Source organism: Epinephelus lanceolatus, chromosome 13 (genome assembly GCF_041903045.1).
Source record: "Epinephelus lanceolatus isolate andai-2023 chromosome 13, ASM4190304v1, whole genome shotgun sequence".
Lineage (NCBI taxonomy): Eukaryota > Metazoa > Chordata > Actinopteri > Perciformes > Serranidae > Epinephelus > Epinephelus lanceolatus.
Window position 1 is genome coordinate 15909825 of NC_135746.1, and position 19861 is coordinate 15929685.

Below are 19861 nucleotides of genomic sequence, written 5' to 3' on the forward strand. Positions count from 1 at the left end.
CATGACTGGTTTCACTATCAGGATGTGATACTTTCGGCCTGATAACATTTTGAAAGTCTAAAGGTGCCACACAATCATTTAATCTCCATCCGAGTAAGCTGAGCGCTAAACCGAAAGTAGCCAGTTTCGGCCAGCGAAGTCTCTGAAGTGCTTGCTCCATGTGCCCAGTGATGCGGAAGATCCAGGTATCTTATACCTAGGAAATAAAACCTTTTTGGCTTCATGTGCCGCTGAGAAACTTTCACAGAAATGAATGAGGCCCCACTTTCAATGCTGCAACCAGTGGTGTCCATGTGACCAAACAGAATTTTTTTCCCTTGTAGCCCTTGAAAGTGAATCCAACCATGCTTAGAGGGAGATTGGGCAGGCAGTCATGCAGTTCTAGCATACTGAACCCTTAACCTTGTTATTCTCAAAGCACCTGCAAAGAATGAAATGCATCCATAATTGCACTGCCAGGTCAATACTGTCAAGGCGCTTCTGTTTTATTTGCATGTTTGAATATGTATACATTTGACACAAAACTGGCCCCTTTCTATGCAAATGAACCTCATCGCAAAAGCAGTCCACTCTAAGAAGATCAGCACTAATAGCCACACACCATTACAGTTGGTGGTAATTGAAGCACATTTATAAGGGGTGTCACACCCAGTTTTACCAGCGATTGTAGCAAGGCAAAGGCATCATCATGCCAGGTGATGCTGTGAACCTCGTCGGTCAGGACCTGGCGCTTGTGGTCTGAAAATTTCAATTTTCTTTTCCTTTCGGCTGTTGTTCTGCCTCGTGTTCTTGGCATAAAGGGAACACAACCGCTTTGCCACACTGATAATTCAATCAGACACAAAAAGGGCACACTCATCTTCAAAACTTGATAGACTTGTTTGCACTGTAATGTCATTTACGGAATATCTTTTGTGAATCAGACTAAGCGGCGGGGCAGATGACGATTGCAAGTAATGCAAAATTCATGATTCCATTCTTTGTGAATTCGTCCGTCTGTCTGTATATTCTTTTTCAGTAACAGTGATGCATTCTCTGACTCATGGTGGGACTGGCAGGGGCTGTTTCTTTAAGTAGTTCAATCATGCAGCAATCAAACTCCATTTTTCCGTCTTACTTGCATCACCTCTGGTGTGACATAACTCCCAGCAAATCAGCACGTACCTCCTCTTTAGTTTTCTTGGAAATGACCCGGAACCAGTCTCCAATCATACTGAGCACAGCGGCAAAGTACGCCAGGCCCACCAGGATCCAGAACCACACCACAGGCTTGTAGTAGTTCAGGAACTCTGGATTCTCTGACCCACCTGCAGAGACAAAGACACAAGGGGGTTACACAAGTCTGTTCCATAATCCTGAGTCACATATGTTACCGTTACCAAACTGTATCACACTGAGAGGAAGAACATAAACATGCAGGACTGATTTTAGTGCCCTCATGCAGGGAGTTAAGTCAGGTGAGTAAAATGGGTCTTTAACTTTCATACTTGTGTCATATATTGAGCCTCCTGCTTGATTTTAGAAGGGTAGCCTTGTCTTTCTGTAGTACTGCTGCCTTAAATTGCGCCTGGGTGTTTGACTCAGTTCTGAATAAGACAATTTTGTAAGAATGTATGGAAAATAAAGAGGGATAGAAATTGAGACTAATTTGAATTAAATTGCTCAACAATATTCAGGGACTGTTATCTTTCCCTGTAAATCACTTGATTAATATTTATTGTACACAGAGAAACATTATAAAATCTTGACTTTGATCTAACACTGGTAACATCTGCAAAAACTAAGTGCATGAACTCAGTAGTATATTACGATAAATACAACCCAATGCATCTGTGCCTCCTCAGTGACACTGAAAAAGTTATATTAAGTTTTTTTTCTTTCTAACTTGGGATATTTTGTTCAGTTCTTTAAAACATAACAAAGGGCCCTACTTAAAAAATCAATAGCGCATGGTCTACAGTGCATGATAAAAGTGCATTAAAGGCATGCCCAACTCCACTTTTGCTATTTAAACTATGTATACTGTGGGCACATAGTAAGGCACAAGGGGCCTTTAATTTTTAATTTAATTTTAACTCTGGGCGTGACATGAATTCATCCAGTCACAGTGTCATCTTCCATCCCCATTAAAAGCCAAGTACACCTGCACCTGGCACACTGCTGTTTCCATAGTGGGTTTGGCAAATTGGATAAGAGAGTGGTTTTCTGCAGAGAGTAATGCAGTTAGAGCAATAATGTCACTGCAGCAAGTATCGTGGGACATTTAAGTGGCAAAACTAAAAATTATAGTTCTTAACTTCTCAGAGGAAACAGAACTAAACTCGTAGCCTCTGAAATGATTAATGAAGTTACGCTGCTCGTAAATACACACACCGTCTCTCTTAATGGGGAGTTGGACAACAGCTCTGCTCTGCTCTCTGCTACGTTCACATTTTAGAGGATGTCACTGATATATTCTTTAACAAGGATGTATTATTTCACCCACCCTTGTTTAACAAGCGTATATGACCTGACTATGTAGGCGCAGGGTTTCCCACACATTCATTTATTTGTGGTGGCTTGCCACATGTTGATTTTTTTTTTTTTGTATTTTTGAGGGCTGGCTCGTACATCAGGTGGATATATACTGTTTGGTTATTCAGTGCATTACACTCTTGGAGCGCAGAGTGTTTGGGCACAGACAGAGCTTCAGAACACAGAGGGCACAGTGACAGTGAATCATTACTGTTTATTGATTCTTACAGTACCAGAATGCTGCATTTCCTAAAACAACAGCGCTCTCATCTTAGTGTTGTCCAGCAGTTGTCCATTTCCCATGGACACTGTGCATCCCACAGTTCACCACTTGATCTGAAAGTTTGCACTCACTTGCCTCTGATCGATCTGACCACAAGCTGATCGACTGATCAATCCTCCACCCCTCGACTCAAACTGAGCAAATTGCTTTGCTGATGTGATTCGACCCCACCTCTGCTTCCTATCTTCCTATCTAAATAATGGCAATGCCCTTTAAATGGCAAAAAAATACTGCACCATTCTGACTTCAGACTAGGTTTTGTTGGTCAATGGTGCAATCGCTTTCTATTGCGTCAAAATAGGAATACATCAACAATGTGCCAACAAAGACGGCACCTCATTTTAAGACCTATATGCCCATTGGTGCACAGATGGGCTGAAGTACCTACACAAAATGGGCACTGGCTATAAAAACGTCAACTGCATCAGTCTTTTATTAGCAATGAGTGTAAGATAAGGCCCAAAGACTTATAAGACATTAACTTAGTCAGGTACTAAGTCTTCATGAAGGACGATTATCGTTGATCAGGATGAAAGGTAAAGCTTTCCTGTAGAGGTTTTGACAGCGAGTAGAAAATATATCTGTAATATGTCTGATTCTGCACTTGAGGTTGTACTGGATCCATCTTACATCAGCTGTGTGGGCTTACTCTGCCTCACCTTAATAATGTAAGTCCTGCGCCCACAAGAACATTACATTCAGAACATTTAAATGCCATTTTGGCTCTGATTATGTGACTTTATTTTTGGATGAGCCCTCAGAAAATCAGATGGTATGATGCAGCAGAGCCAGCCCGCTCACTGTGCAGTTAGAGAACCGCCATTACAGCACCAGCTCCACTAACAGCAGTCCAGGCTTACTTTACACCACCTGTGCCAGCCCTTGTAGTTACAGTAATCTAATCCATAATCATTAGGCCTGCTCAGGGAAGTTTAATCTAGCAGCTAAGTGTTTGTGATTTTTCCCATCTGCCTCTCCCTTCCTGTTTGTCAAGCAGGTCAGAGCGAGCTAATACCACCTGCTTACACACATGCACACACTTAAAGATACACACACACACACTCTTTCTGTCTTCTTCACAGACATGTCTTTTTACTCAAACAAAATATATGATGTTAATTAAAGAGGTTTCCTTTCCTTTCCTTTCCTTTCCTTTATGCTAAGCTAAGATAACTGGCTGCTGCCTCAAGCTTCATCATTACATTACAAACATAACACTTCTCACCCATCCCCGAGCAAATAAGTATATTTTCCAAATTATAAAAGTATTCTTTTAAATGTTCGGGGTGGGTGGCATGTTTCCAACACACACAAAAAATTGTCTGTAAATTATGGTATTTTTAAGTATTATTTGCCTAAGATCATAATGATTGTTGTTATTATAATCTTTTTGTAGGAATGATTATAGATTTCTGCTCCAACAGATGGGAGCACTTCACGTATGGCAGCGATTCAGATGCATTAAGAAAGTGTCAGAACACATGTATCATAATGGGAGGCACAGAACGTGACAGCAGGCCAACGGGAGGATTACCGCTGAGTCACACTGGCTGAGGAATCACTTATCTATAAATATATTGATTCTAAATGAGGCATCAGACATAAAAATGATAATAGGTCTATAAATCAGGAAGAAAATCAAGTGACCTTTTTCACCGGCGACAAAGTCTCCAAATCCAATCGTGGTGAGGGTGATGACGACAAAGTAGATGGACTCGAGTGTGCTCCATCCCTCGATGTGCTTAAATATGACAACCGGCAGAGCCACGAAGATGAGGCACCCAAATAGGATGAAGATCAGGGTGGAGATGACGCGGATCTTCGTCTGGCTGACTTGCCATTTCTGGTGGGAGATAAGAGGATCATTGATTAAAAAGACAACATGATTTTCACATGCAGAAACATTAAAGGGACAGTTCACCCACAAATACAATACATAGTGCTATTTATCAGTCTAGATAGTTTTGGTGTGATTTGCTGAGTGTTGGAGAGATGTCTGCCTTCTCTCCAGTATAATGGAATAAGAGGCACTCGGTGTGTAGAGAAATCATGACTCAGTTACTCAAGATAATCAACAGACCTTGTTTTGAGCAGTTTCATGCAGGAACTATTTTCTCTCTACGGAACTACACCCACCACCTGTATCACCTTGCAGAGGGTAGCGTCATCCACTGCTAGCTCACCTAGCACCACTGAGCTAGCTAACGTCACAGCTCAGCTGGGGAGAAGGCCATTAATGTTTACATCTTGCACTTTAATGCGCACGAGCCTCTCGTCCATGAGTAGATGCACACTTCCTTCTGCGCAGTGATATGGTTGGTGGGCGTAGTTCAGAGGACAGAAAATAGTTCCTACATGACACTGCTCACATTTTATATAAGCAAAATACACTTAACAGAAATTTAAATGCAGCACTTTTGTTTTTGATCCCATTTTTCACAGGTTTAAGTTAAAGATCTAAGACTTTTTTCATGCATTTAATAGATATATTTCTGTCACAAATTTGTTAAAATCTGTGTTGGTGAGCACTTCTCCTTTTCCAAGATATCCATCCACCTGTGTGGCATATCATGATGCTGATTAAACAGCATCATTACCACACAAATGTGCAACACAATGCCCCAAATGTGTCAAGTTCCAAGGGGACATTCTGTCAGCATGCTGACTGCAGGAATGTCCACCAGAACTGCTGCCCATGGACTTAATGTTCATTTCACTACCATAAGACGTCTCCATAGTCATTTTGTCGGTGAAGATTCTCAGCCATCCAGGTCATGGTAACTGTAAGTGCCAATATTGTAGGCAACTGGACTTGCTTGCGTTTCTTGAAGATGTTTCGCCTCTCATCCAAGAAGCTTCTTCAGTTCTAAATGACTGGTACAAAGTTGCAGGCTATAACCCCTGTGTGGGTGGGAACCCTTGCAGAGTTGTAGGGGTCACGTGAGCTCTTAGTTAAAGAGTCATTAAGGTCACAATGTGAGTTGTTGACCCACCTGGCCACCATGTGAGTCGTTAGGGTCAGGTGGGACCAGGGGTGAATGGGTGTGAAGTCTTCTGGGGAGGGATCCCAAGACTGCATTGTAGGTGGGGGATAAGTAGTGTCGTAAGCCACGCCCTCTGTTTAACAATGATCATTCCAGCTTGACGTAGATGGCTTCTTTTACTCCTCTTTCAAACCATCTTTCCTCCCTGCACATTGCTGTCCTCAAAGGAGTGTCCCCTCTCCTGTCGATGTAAGTGGACAGCTAAGTCTTGACCCGAGGAGCTGGCTCTCCTGTGTTGTGCCATGCGCTTGTGGAGTGGTTGTTTTGTCTCCCCAATGTATAAATCTGTGCATTCCTGGTTGCACTAAACTGCATACACTACATTACTCTGCTTATGTCTGGGTGTTTTGTCCTTGGGGTGGACAAGTTTCTGTCTCAGTGTGTTACTGGGTTTAAAGTGCACAGGGATGTGGTGTTTGTTGAAAATCCTTCTGAGTTTCTCAGACACTCCTGCGACATAATGAATGACAATGTTGTTACGTTTTTGTGTCTCTTCCTCTCTGCTTTGGGTCTTTTAGTCATTTCCGTGAATTTAGCAGTACATCCAACTGCCCTCAAAACAAGTCGGTTACAGTTGCAAACTGCTGTCAGGTCAGGACCCTGGTGAATACGATGAACCAGTGTTCCCCAAAATTCAGATTGACTTTAGTGCTAAATGGATTGTCTATGATTTCTATAAGTTGCGCATAAATGAAACTCTTAGCTTATTCATTACTACAGGTGGTTCATAATCATGTTTATTTTGTGCTTATTATAACTGGCCTAAACATATATGATTCACTAATAGACTATTAACAGTTCTGTAATAAGCCTGACCTCTTGTTTAACAGCAGCACTTCCTGTATATTCTCTGTTCTGAATGTAATTTCAAGTAGAAACTGGCGATGTGACCATTGCAGTCAAGACAGACCTTTTGTGGGCATTCGGAGAACTCTTAGCTGTCTCCTTCCAGCAGACGCTGCTCTCATTGTGGGTATTTCCTTGATCATCCAGAGCAGTCTGCACTAATTATATGTTTTATTTTGCTTCTGTCCTGTCAGATAACCGCAACTTCACACACTGTTAATTGGATGACTCTTGATAGTGGATACAGCAGTCAATGTACACATCAGCCTTTACTCCTGTGGGACATTATTAAAGATTGTTGACAGAACTCACAGATTGCTGCAATGCCAGCATCTCAACATATCTATATATGCACCCCAAGCTGAGTGCCATCTAGTTCCATTATATTCGATAGAGGGCAGACATCTCTATGGCCGATATCTCCAAAACTTGGCAGCTCACACCAAAACAATCTAGACTGATAAATAGCACTACAGGTAAGAGGAAACATATGTACTTTTGATTTTAGGATGAACTGTCTCTTTAAACACCCGGAGCGGGGGACCTGAGGAGCGCAGAGGCTATGAATGCAACAACATGACTGAATTTTAATAGGGTTGATGGTTTCCTGTTACTATGCAGCATGATTAGTGGTGTAATTTCTTCGTTAATTGGCCAACATGAACATTTTTCAGTGTAGTCCACAAGGTGTAATTAACTTTCCCTCAAAAGATTGTGAAGGAAATGAACATGCAGCCCATTTCCCACTCCCTAATATGCCACAGGCTTTTTTTTTTCCCCCTCACTCCACATTGCGATGAGTCACTTCCTTCGACCTCCTTCTAGGAATACATTTGCTGTTTTCTAACATCTCAAACGTCAGTCTGTCAAGCTCATGTGACATAACTTTCGCTGTCAGATGGCACGCCCACCCGAGCTGCAGAGAGGCGGCAAGTGATCTGACACGCCTCACATGTGCTGAAACATTGACAACTTATCAAATAATTAACATGCAGTCATAGTAGCAGATAGAGGACTCATCGCAGTTACAGCCTGTGCTATCAACTGTAACTATGTGAATATAAATTTGACAGGAGCCCCATGGTCCCTCATTGCATCACAGTTACAGAACATTGGAGTATATCCTGCGTGCTACTGTTTTCTCTGCTCCCTTTCCACTTGAGGTGATTGCTTTCAGCTGGTTCCCTGTGCATCATGCCCTTTTCCCTTCCAGTTATGTAAGCCCAAAGCACAGTGCCTCAGAGGGGAAGCATAAAGAGCAGGCAGACCTCAGATCACTGAGTCTGTGATGAATAATGTCCTCGCTGCACTAGGCAAAGTACAGTACAGTAACATACAATTTGAAGAGACATACCGTGAACCCTACAAGACCAAATTAGCTGAAGACAAAGCATTAATATATTCTGAAGGGACTTAAAGTGGTTTCACAGTCTGTATCTTCACTGTACAGAAGCAACTTCATCAACTGTTAAAGTACATTTATTTCCACTATTCCCAGCCAGCTGCCAACTTCTTTCCATATCCCCAGAGAGGGAAGCAAGAGAGCCAGCAATGAATCAAATCATAATGAATCTGCTGCTACCAGTATCTGGTGTGTTGAAAAATGCCATGGTTTGTGCTTTTTTACTAAAAACGGAGGTTCTTCTACTGTAATCTTTATTCTATATGCTCTAATACTGAAATCCCACACTGCTTTAGTGGACTTTAATTAGCATTTTATGTGACTTTCATCACAGCATTACAGGTGTTTCATACAAAGGGATTTTTTAAGGTCTGAAACGTAAAGCCAATGCAGAAGTGCCTTGAATCTGCTTTCCCTCTGATAACCAGCCAGAGGTGGCCACTGTTTGCAAAAAGAAGTTTGGCGGTCTGTGCAAAAACGACCCTGCTTCTCTTGATTTATTACCACAGTTAACATTTTCCTAATGAGTCTCATGCTCTCAATTGCTAGTTTCAAATCTTCTTTCATACAGCATGATGTTCATTTTGCAATTCATAGCCCCATTTAGAGTAAAATAGATGATAAAGCAGGTTTTGCCTCAGGGCGTGACCACCTTGTGATTGACAAGTTGCTACCATGGCGATGTCCTCGGGTTCTCAGATTCAAAGAGTGTAGGCATAGCTGTAGCTGTTGCTGTTTCAACTTTAAAAAAGCCTTGCTTAGCATTTTTTGTAGGCTACTAAAAGACGCTCTAAGGGGCTGTGCACTTGCCGCGTTTTTTGCGCCTTCATATTCGTTGTTTTCAATGTAGACGCATGGCAGGTGCACTCAAGCGCCAGAGCGATGCTGTCGTGGCAAGCACACGTTCCCGAGGGTCTATTTTTCAGGGTGCAACGGTTGCGACAGATATCTTTCCCCTGTAAATATCAGTTTGTGATAAATATGGAGAAGAAGTTGATCAGTTTAGTGCAGGGCTGCCAGAGCTTCGCATCTGTGCCACGGACAATAGGCCTACACACAAACAGTGCCTTGAAGAAGATCAGCTCTGCACTCAGGATTTCAGATAGATAGGCTATGATACGGTGTTTGTTGAAGTTGCTTAGCAACCTCGGATGCAACCTGCCACCATGCTCTTAAAAGCTGGCACAGAAAAGGCACAAGAGTAGCGCCCAGTGCCTGATCTCGCTTTTTTCACGCAGTTAAAGACACGGCATGTGCATGGCCCCTAAGCGGTCAGATGTTCTGTTTTTCTGGTATGGAGGCTACTTTTAACGGTTTTAGCATCGCCCAAAAAAGACTGAGATTTTGCCATTGGATATGGATTATTGCAGAAAAACAGCTCTGTGTCGGGTCTTTACAGCATACGACATCCCTCTGTCCTTTGAACCCTCACAGCGAATAAGGGAAAACTCCCCCAAAAAACCTTTAACAGGGAAAAATATGGTAGAAACCTCAGGAAGAGCAACTGCGAAGGGATCCCTCTTCCATGACAGACAAATGTGCAATAGATGTCGTACAGAACAGATCAGCATAATAAATCTACAGTAATCCATATGACAAAATGATACATAAAGAGAGGGAGAGACAGAGGACGTCCTCATTAGAACAAGGCTGTAAAGCTATGTTTGGCATTGTTTGATGTGATGAAACTCTGTAGTCTCATTTCGCCACTTGATAGCAACCATCTTCATTAAGACACTTAAAGCCTTCAAAATTCATGAATAGAGTATTTACTGACGTATTTCATGTCGAAAAACAAAATGTGAAAGTCTCTTACGCTTGTGTTAATTACAGATCTTATTAGGCATTTAACCAAAAATCCACTTACTTTGACACGAGGGAGCTGGGAGCGCTACAGTGCTAACTCATTCCTGCACTACTCTATGCACCATGATAACCAAGCCAGCAGATGGCGATAGGGTTAGCTTCACCCTCTTGTACAGATACAGCCACTTCTGGCTCAAAAAATCCAAGATGGTGACAAACAAAATGACAAACTTGCGGCTTCAAAACAGCAGTCCACAAACCACTGGGTGACATCACAATGTCCACTGCTTTTGTACAAGCTATGTTTTAGCCCTGCATCCATGACTGTTTGTACAAACATGACTGCACACAGATACAAAAGAACATCCCAAAAAAAGGGTCTCCGTTGGAAAGATATAATAACTTTGGGATTCTCTACCATTGCTGCTGCCTAGGTGACTCTCTTCATAACACTGTTTCCTTGAAATTATTTTGATGTAATAATTACTTGCAACAGCAATCAGGCAAACCAAATGCCACCTACGTTGTGTATTTCTCAACATAATTAGGAAACAACGTTAATTAATGTATCTAGCAAGCCGCACAATCTTGATACTGAACCTACAGTATCAGCGTCCACTCATAGCAACAAAAGTATAATTAAACCTCTGTATAGTTATGTTTCAGCACCCACGGCACCAAGGAGATTGTGGTGTTTGTTGAATATGGAAAAAGTCAACATGTACTTGAGGAACAAGAATGGGTGTGTTTACTTTATTAACACTGATCTGAAACCACAATGTTTTCCCAAGCTTCACCAAAGTGGTTTTGTTGCCTAAACGTAACCCAGTCTCTCCGTCCTCAGCTCTGATTACAGCATGTTATCGAGGAACTCCATCATCAGGGACATAAAGACAGCTAATTGTGATAACAACACCCGTGGCAGCAGTCTGAACTGTTTCAAATCACTGAGGGTCACTATGGGAAAAGAATTTCATTCTGCAGTTCAATCGTCCCGTTGGACCATGACGATATTAGCTTGTACTTATGACTCCTCAGCCAATGTACTGTACACAACTCACGGTCCTCTGACACCCAGAGCGGTGCATTGGGTGCATTGCAGCTACTCACTGTGTGTTAACTCTCCATACTCTTGTAACGAAAGTTAGTGTGACTGCAAGCATTTGTGCTGTTTTTCTTCACCAGCACACTCATTTGTTGTTGTTTTTCTCCCTGTAACGTGTGGGATTAGGACCCAAAAGCAGCACAACAGAGGCCAGCAACAGTTGGTTATGATATTTACTGTTATTACTCAGCAGGTACAGAACAGGACTAGTAAACAGCTCACAATACAGTTCAACACTCCAGCGATGACCTTGGCAGCCCGGCAAGTTTGGCAAACTGAACAGAGCTGAGAAGCGGATGAGCGAGTGGTGGAGTTTGCCCAACAACTAACACATTTAGTTGCCAAGAGCAGGCACGGGACGTAAAAGAGGAGGCAGAAAATCCGGAACCAGGGTAAGAACTCAGTAGGGGATAGGATAGGTCGAGGCCAGGCGAATGGTCAAGCCAGCAGGTAAGTACGAACAGGACGCATACACACAGGCATGTGTGGTGACACGGTAAAAATCTCTGGACAACAGGAAACCACAAGTAAGCTGAGCGGAACACACACTGTGGCGTCATCGTCGGATGAAAATGCAAAGCAGCCACTGGCAAAGAGATACCAAGGACGCAGAAGTAGGTCTCCTGGTCAGGGGCAGAAGGCTGATGGGTTTACCGGGAATCAGACAAAGCAGGCAGGTCAGAGGCAGGTAGGGTCGGCAACGGAAAAAAAGTCCAGGATAAAGCGCTGGGGAGTCTTGCATGAGTGGCAAAAAACAATCTGGCAAAAAGTGTCTGTGAGGTTGGAGTATATATACTGACTGAGTGTAATCGGGAACAGGTGAACTGAGTTGCCTAAATGAGGTGGATGTGATGGACAGGCAGGAGCAGGAATAGGTCGACAGGTAATAGGTTGGCAGGTAGGAGTGACAAGGAGGCCAGAGCAATGTCGTTCTAATTTTGCGTCACACCTGTCCCACAGACAATACTTTTTTGGTCCTACACACACTTACAAAACAGCACCTGGAAGAAAATCAGCTCTGCACTCAGGATTTCTGGTAAGTAGGCTATGATATAGTGCTGGTTATGGTTGCTTAGGAACCTCAGACACAACCTTTTGGCACAACCTTCCCCCCAGTGCCCCTCCTTCCAACACCATCCACTGGCTCTGCAACGTTCTAAAACAGTTTTGTGTCATGGCAAATCTTTGGTCTGCACTGGGCTTTACATTACTGTAACTTTTGCTTGCTTCAGGACAAAAGCCTAACTTAATAATGCAATTATGTCATAAACCCTCACACTGAAACATCCTCCCCATCATTTTAAGGATGTGCATTTATATGTCTTTTCCTTGCTTCCACCAAACTATTATTTATCTATGTTATTTAACAACTGTATTTGCTTTCAAAATGTCACTTTAAATTATACTTGCTCACATTTTTCCATGTACTGTACTATGTATCTCCTTGTCTGCTTTTTTTGGGAGACAGTTTTCATCCATCTCTATGATTAAGTTTATTATAGATCAGTGTCATTATGATTCATTATAACCCCCCCTACTCATCTATTAGCTGCACAGTCCATTTGATAAATGATGATAAAAAGCACATGTGGTGCTGGTACAGGAACAAGTTAAAAATGAAACAGCAGTTATTAGTTTTTACAATAAGAGGATAAACACTGTTATCAGAGATCGTCCTTATTGGCCTGCATACTGAGCAGCTGTTTAACTGCTTTTTGTTTTTCAGCCTTTGAGTTTCCAGGAGAAATGTAATGACTACCCATCAACCAGATTGTCCAGCACAGTCCATTTATATTCTTGGTGTCCATCATGACTAATGGTGCCTTTAACTGCTCCAGCAGTAGGCTTATGTGTGTGTTCATGTGCATGCATGTGTTTTTAGGGGCTTGTGTATGGACAGACGTCAATGTGTGACTTGCGGTGGGGTAAATAAGCCTAGCATCATTATTTCAGAGTTATCGATCTGCGTGCTGCTAGTTTAATCCACTGCCATAAACAAAGAAATGCGATGGGAGCAGAGCGGTGAGTTCAGCACAATAGGAAACAAAAACAACTGTTTTCTTTGCTGAATTTTGAAATATTACTCTGAAACAACTGTAATTTACTAATCTGATCTTTTAATACTGAAACTGTTTGCATTTCAGATTGGTTTCCAGGAGTCTGTTGGTATGGCAACCCAAAAACTGCATCCACTTTGTCCACATCACTGCCTGCTGAAGTCTGAGAGAAGAACAAACCCTGCACTTTTTAATGTGAATCTTTTGCTGTACTGTTTAGGGGTGTTTATGTTGCCGCTTTAACCTTGACACTTAGACTTACTGTAGCTGTTTATAGGAACAGCTCAGAGCAGGTGGTATAATTTTACAGCTGCCTTTGCATTACCTTGGTAATTAAGTTGTCAAAAGCGAATGTCCACATTAAAATGGCTCATTGCACACAGGTCAACATACAGCGAGGTGCAAATGATTCAGAGACAAAAACAAGCTCATACAAATGATAGGAACTCACCACAATCATCTTCTCTACTCTGGCGATGCCCTTCCCAAAAATGGTCCCCAGTTGGTCGCCGACACCAGCCAATAAGAATCCAAACAGGGGAATCCCAAGCAGAGCGTAAATTATACAGAAGATCCGCCCACCTTCTGTGTGAGGAGAGATGTTCCCAAATCCTGACAGAGAGGAGACACGGAGGGTTCGTTAGCTCGGCAGGCAGCATTTAATTTAAAATGTCAGTATAGATTAACGGCAACATTCAGCAGCGTGTGTGTTGTTGGTCTAAGTCACGAACAGGGCGCAGTAAATTGCTGTAACATGGTTATTTACAGGGTACAGGTCATAATTCCTGTTTTATGCTCCATACTGTTTACTGCTGATACTATGTTCGTCTTTTCTGTCTGGTTTTTCCTGTTTCAGACACCAAGCAGCAACCTCTGGGGCTGAAAAATGAAGCCAGCATGGAGGTGTCATGATTCAAGGTTTTTTCATTCTCCAGGATTTTGTTTGTTGGGTTTTCTCTTTGTATTCTTGTTTCATGTTTTATTTTGTAGATTCACTCCTAATGTATCATGTCTGCTTTTATTTCCTGTCTTTGTGTGTTTCCCTGCCTCAGTCTTCAGGTGTTTCTCATAGTCAAGGACGAATCCTTAAATTGCTGAATTTCAAGGAGGCTACATCGTCAATTCCCACCTAATGTTCCAATGTCAAGAATCCTTCAAATTCTACCGAGGACTGAGTCCTTCCTTCAGAGAATTTTCAAGGTTGCATGTGTGTATCCTCAGCAGGTATAAAGCACCCACAATTCTCTGCACACATGATTTGCTGGAGGCGAAGGCAGGGCTCGGCTGGATTTAGATAAATATGTCATTTTTTGGATTAGTATCTCCAGGCATTTTGATCATACAAGCAATGACAGAAACCTCATAATTAACACTTTCCAATGTGTCCACCGCCAAATAATGAGCTTTAAAAAATACCGTGATTAAAATAAAACATTAAAGTTTTTAAATTAATCATTTACAGCAGAAATAGAGCGCCAAGTGTCACAAAAGTTTCATTTGGCCTACCCTTTTTTGTCAAAGTATACTCCAGAAAATATTCAAGTCACGTGTATCTGAAAATAGCCTACTGCTTACATTTGTTCAAATTGTACAACGACATTAGAGAGTGCCAAAATTATCACAATATCCTGAAGCCTCCTCAGTCCGCTGAGTGTTAATGACGCACACCTGGGGACTCTCGTTAACCTGTTCTGATGTGTGTTCACCGGATGCAAGAAAGGACTCTTGCCTTGCCTCTGTAGGTCAGTCAGGGATCCTTCCTTGGTAGGACGAGTCCTTCCTAGGAAGGATCCCTGACTTTGTGAAACAATATTTGTCAGCCCCGCCCTGATTAGTTTCACTCACCTGTTCTTCCTCCCCCAGTTAATGCCTTTCCCTCATTTACCCAGCTGCACACCTGCCCTGTGTAAGCTTCATCAGTCCGTCCCTGCTCCTGAGTTTTTCCCAGCCTATCAGCTTCCTGCCTGTTCTTCTACTCATCACTTTATTCCCCTCACCTGAGCGTGTCCACCTGGTTTCTCCACCTGCACTTCATCCCCTCATCAGCCTAGCTTGTATTTAAGTCCTGGTTTTCAGGTCAGTCTTTGTTTAAACCCTGATTTGGTTGTGTAATGTTCAGTTCATGTTTCCTGAAATAAAGTGTGGTCTTTCTGAGCTCCTGTGGTCTGCTGTCTCCTGCATTTGGGTTCATGTTCTCCACACCAGATAACAGGAGGTGCCCAAAGACTGCAGTGACATGAATGGCCACTTGAGGCTGGCTCCAAAAGAGAGTCAATCTCCACAGGCACCTTTATCAAACTGCCCAACTTTACAGCAAAAGCAGACATGTTTACAGCCTGGTACAAAAAACAGCTAATTTCCCCCTTCATGACAACTGCACAGGAGGTGAATTTTTATATAACTCATCCATTTACATTTCATTAAGGCATAAAGGTCCAGTGTGTAACATCTATTGGATTTCGTGACACTGAGCAGAGAGGACTGCAGATTGCAACCAGCTGAAAAATCACCTGAGTAAGAATTCCTTCAGTGTTCATTGTGAGTCCAATTATCCACAAGGGTTTCTTCCTCTTCAAAACAAACAGACCTGCTGATTTAAACTGATAGAAACACAGACTAAAGCAGTTTCACATTACAAATCAGTGTTTTTCCTACGCTGTTCCAGCACCTATTTTCTCTGATTACCTAAGATACAGACTTTCAGGAGGTTTTTACCACCGAATTATTGGCAGAGGTCTCTTCCTCTCCAAAGCAACAGATCTGGTGAGTGAAAGTGGTTAAAAACACTGAATAAAGCACTTTCACATTACAACAAAATCACTGTTTTTTCTGATGCTGCTCATCAAAGAGGGGCTTTACTACGGTAGCCGATGCAAAAAAGCAAATGGCTCTCTCTAGAGCCAGAGTTTGGTGTGTCCATTGTAGGCTACTGTAGAAACATGGTGATGCAACATGGGGATCTACAGGGACAAGGACCTGCCCTCTATGCAGATATAAAAAGGTAACATAAACATTCTTATTTTCAGGTGATTATACACTAAAGAAAATGAGTATATTATATTTCATTTCTGCCAATATATTCCTCTAAATCCAACACACTGGACCTTTAAAGTTACACACTATTATGGGCATGACTGCTTCGACTGACAGGCTGTCTGAGAATAGTGTCCTTGGGCTCTTGGTCAGATCCACCCCTTGTCATCCACAGGTCCACCCTCCCATCCAAATATGGTCACTTCTAGCTCCAATAATCCAAGATGGCGACAGCCAAATGCCAAACTTGAGGCTTCAGAATGGGAATCCACAAACCAGTGGGTGACATCATGATGGCTATGTCCAGTATTTTTTTCATTGTCCTCTATGGAAGACTCACATTTTCTCAACTCTTCTTACCATATGTGTGTTTGCTATACTATGATTTAATTTATTCAGAAGAACAAAAGGAGAATAAAGTGAATTTTTACATTTGCATTTATCAGCTGATCAGAAAATAAGATTGGCGAGGCAGCTTGCTGTGTGGCAGCTTGCAGTGAGTGTACTCTGTACTGTACTGGACATGTTGGCCAGGAGCATCTTGTAACTCTGCTCACGGTGCTGCACAAACACAGAGAGCATTTACACAAAAGAGAGGCGCTGTGTCTCTGTATGTGGGTTAATGTGTGGCTATGTTTTGTTGCATTATTTTCTGAAAGGAATGTTGGCTATTTATTTATTTATCTATTTTATGAGAATTTATTTATAGTTTTGTAATATTAGCGTGCACATATTCTTTGCTTTTTTTTGTTTTGGACTCTTCCCAGGGAAGCATCTGTTGCTTATGAAAAAAAGACTATGTGAATGCTTCGCTGAAAGATAGTGTGGTCTTTGTCTGCTATAGGAGCACAAGCAATGAATGTGTCAGTGTATATGTTCTATCTGTTGCATATTCTGCATCCTATTAATGTTTGATCAAAGCCGGCAGAATACGGAATATGAGTTTAAATGAGACCGGCTAGACAAGATAACTTTTCGCCTGACTTTGCTATAACATCACAGCAAACAGACGCAGCACAACAGCTTTGAGCTCTGAGAAACGTCAGCAGTGAGAGACTGAAGTCTTGTTAAAGCACTGACTCAGACTGGAGTTTATAATTCACACTCTCTGTCCTCAAGATCCTCTGATGTGAATAAAAAAACAGAATGAACACCAAAAATGAAAAGGAGTATGGAGTATGCTGTACGTAGGCCTCCGTATGCACACACACACACACACACAGCCACACACACACTAATGTGAGTCCATCACTGGTTCACTGCCTTTCATCTTCTCTCTAACCCATCATCATGTGCAGCAAGGAAAGCAGATGGGTCTCATAGAGGTCGGTGTCCTGGTAAACATAAAACCCTTCATGACCTGTGCCTTCTTTAAAGCTGACTCCACACATTCAGCAACATGACTTTCATTATTTGATGCTTAATAAAGGGTCTGCATAATGAACTACATCCACTTCTCTTTATTAATGCAGTCATCTGTCTCAGGATATGAGCTGCAGGGAGCCTTCTAATGATCGTCTGGTCTCACACTGGAGTGGGGTGATACTCAGTGTGAGAAAAATTGTCAATCAAGTCTCACTAATTTCCTGATTAGTTCAACAGGAGACCGGATGCAGGATTAGTTTTTAACACCTCCTGGTGCCCCTGCAAAAAAACAAAACAGACACAACGGATGTGATTTGGAACTGAACTCACTTCTGTTTTTTATTGCTGAGTTAAACAGATTATTTCTTGTTGATGTTCTCACCTCATGTTTGAATGCTATCACAATAGCAGAGCTGAAAAGCAAGTTATGCTTTGCAAGCTCACAGAGTCAGTGTCATGCACTGGGATAAAATGGTGCCAGTCGAAGAGAATTGACTGTTCTTGGATTAGGATAAAAACAGCAGAATTACCGCCTTACAGTTGTATGCCTCCGCCATGCAGTCAAATTCCAGTTACAGTTTACATCCATATCTGTTCAGACTCGTATAGCCATGACAGTTTGACAAGTTTCTGCAAAGGAGCTACAGATTCTAAATGATTGCTTGACACATGTCTTAACCCAGCAGCAAAGAAGATCTATACAATCACCCAAGATTAGTGTCACCAATTCAGTATCTGACCAAATGTCTCCCCCTCTGCTCCTGAGTTATATCCCTGAATAATGGCCAGAAAAGTGTTTTTGCTGCAAGTGAAGGTGACTTTTGACCTTTTGGATATTAAATGTCATCATTTCATTATTTTTATTCTATTGGATATTTGGGTGAAATTTTATCAAAGGCCACAGTGACCTTTGACCGCCAAACTCTTTCAGTTCATGCTTATGGTGCGTTCGCTTTGTACTCAGAGGTCGGAAGTCGGAAGTGGGAATATATAATATATATATATATATATATATATATATATATAGGAGCAACACATCCCCCCAAAAAATTAAGATATTTTAAAAAGTGATGTGAAGTCTGTGTACAGTGTCTATCATTTATGTTGTGCTGCATGTGTAATTAATATAGACAGTAGTACCTTTAATTTATTGCATATTTATATAGTACACTATATAGTAGGGATAGGGGGAAAAAATCGATACAGCGTAGTATCCCAATATTGTTGTTTTTTTCATTATATTAATTATTAATATGACAAATATAAATTGAATCACTTGCTTTTTCAGTTCACTAGATACATTTTGCTGCTAAAAAAAAGTCTGAGGTGAGATGACCAGACTGAAAACCTTATCCTATTAGATCAAACAGATGTTGACAAAGTGCTCCTCTGGGTTCATAATTTACAGTTAAAAAACGGTAATAAATCGCAATGTATTTTACTGCAAGACTCAGCATATCTCAACATATTTGAAATCGCGATAATACTGTATCATGACTTAAGTATCGTGATATATCGTACTGTGGAGCCTCTGGTGATTCCCACCTCTAGTGTATAGTTGTATTTGCTTAAGATAAAAAATATCTCTACGTAGGATTGATTTAGTGTTTTTTTTGCTAGAGAGTGGAGGGCTGGGGGCCCCTCAGAACCCCCCGCAGATTTGGTCCCCACCAGTGTGAACTCCATGGCTATGGCCCTGCTTTTTAAACTTTAGAACACGATCTGCTCTCTTTTCTCACACAAGACTTAAATCAAAGGTTAAACACCAAATTCAGTTAAATACCAATAAGTCATTCAATTAGTTTCACACTTGACTCCAACACTGCCGTCATGAATAATACATTAAACTTAAGATTTCCACTGTATAATGAGCTCAAGCCTTAAAATGGATGAACTCATTTGTCAGTATGGGCCCCATATCACTGCATTCGTGACACCACCGACACTCTTATGTAACGATCACATGGTCATCACCATCACGGTCTGTCTCTTGAAGGAACAAATGCATTTGCAGTGGACAATAAAAGCTTAATGACTTCCTTCTAAATTCATTAAGTGACGCTGGGAGAGAGAACGGTGACATGACATTGAACAGAGTGACTTCATTAGCTTCTGTCAGAGACACAGTTTTGCTTTTGTGGTTTGGTCGATAATTTAATTGCGAAAAAAGGCAATAAAACCCTGTAGGGTGGGTTTTAGGTAGTTTTAAAGTAAACTGAACATTGTCTCGTTGTTATCACTGTAACTATACTCTATAATTAAACACATTTCCAATTAATTAAATTTTCAAATCAAGAGTAAAGAAAAGGACATTTTTTCATAGTGTTGTGCACCAATCAACATTAGTACGACTGACAGATGAAGCGAATAACATTTATCATTTTGTTACAGTGCAATGTTCTGCTG

At 41.6% G+C, this 19861-nt stretch overlaps 1 protein-coding gene across 2 annotated transcripts in view; it reads right to left on the reverse strand.

Moving 5' to 3' along the window:
• Window positions 1–19861, reverse strand: part of LOC117271223 (potassium channel subfamily K member 2-like) — a 59816-nt gene that overhangs the window by 9704 nt on the left and 30251 nt on the right. For both annotated transcript variants that reach the window (XM_033649362.2, XM_033649360.2), the window contains exons 4-6: window positions 13509–13669; window positions 4445–4640; window positions 1165–1307 (exon numbers count right to left, since the gene is read on the reverse strand). In XM_033649362.2, coding sequence (XP_033505253.1) covers window positions 1165–1307; window positions 4445–4640; window positions 13509–13669 — 500 coding nt within the window. The remainder of the gene's footprint in view (window positions 1–1164; window positions 1308–4444; window positions 4641–13508; window positions 13670–19861) is intronic.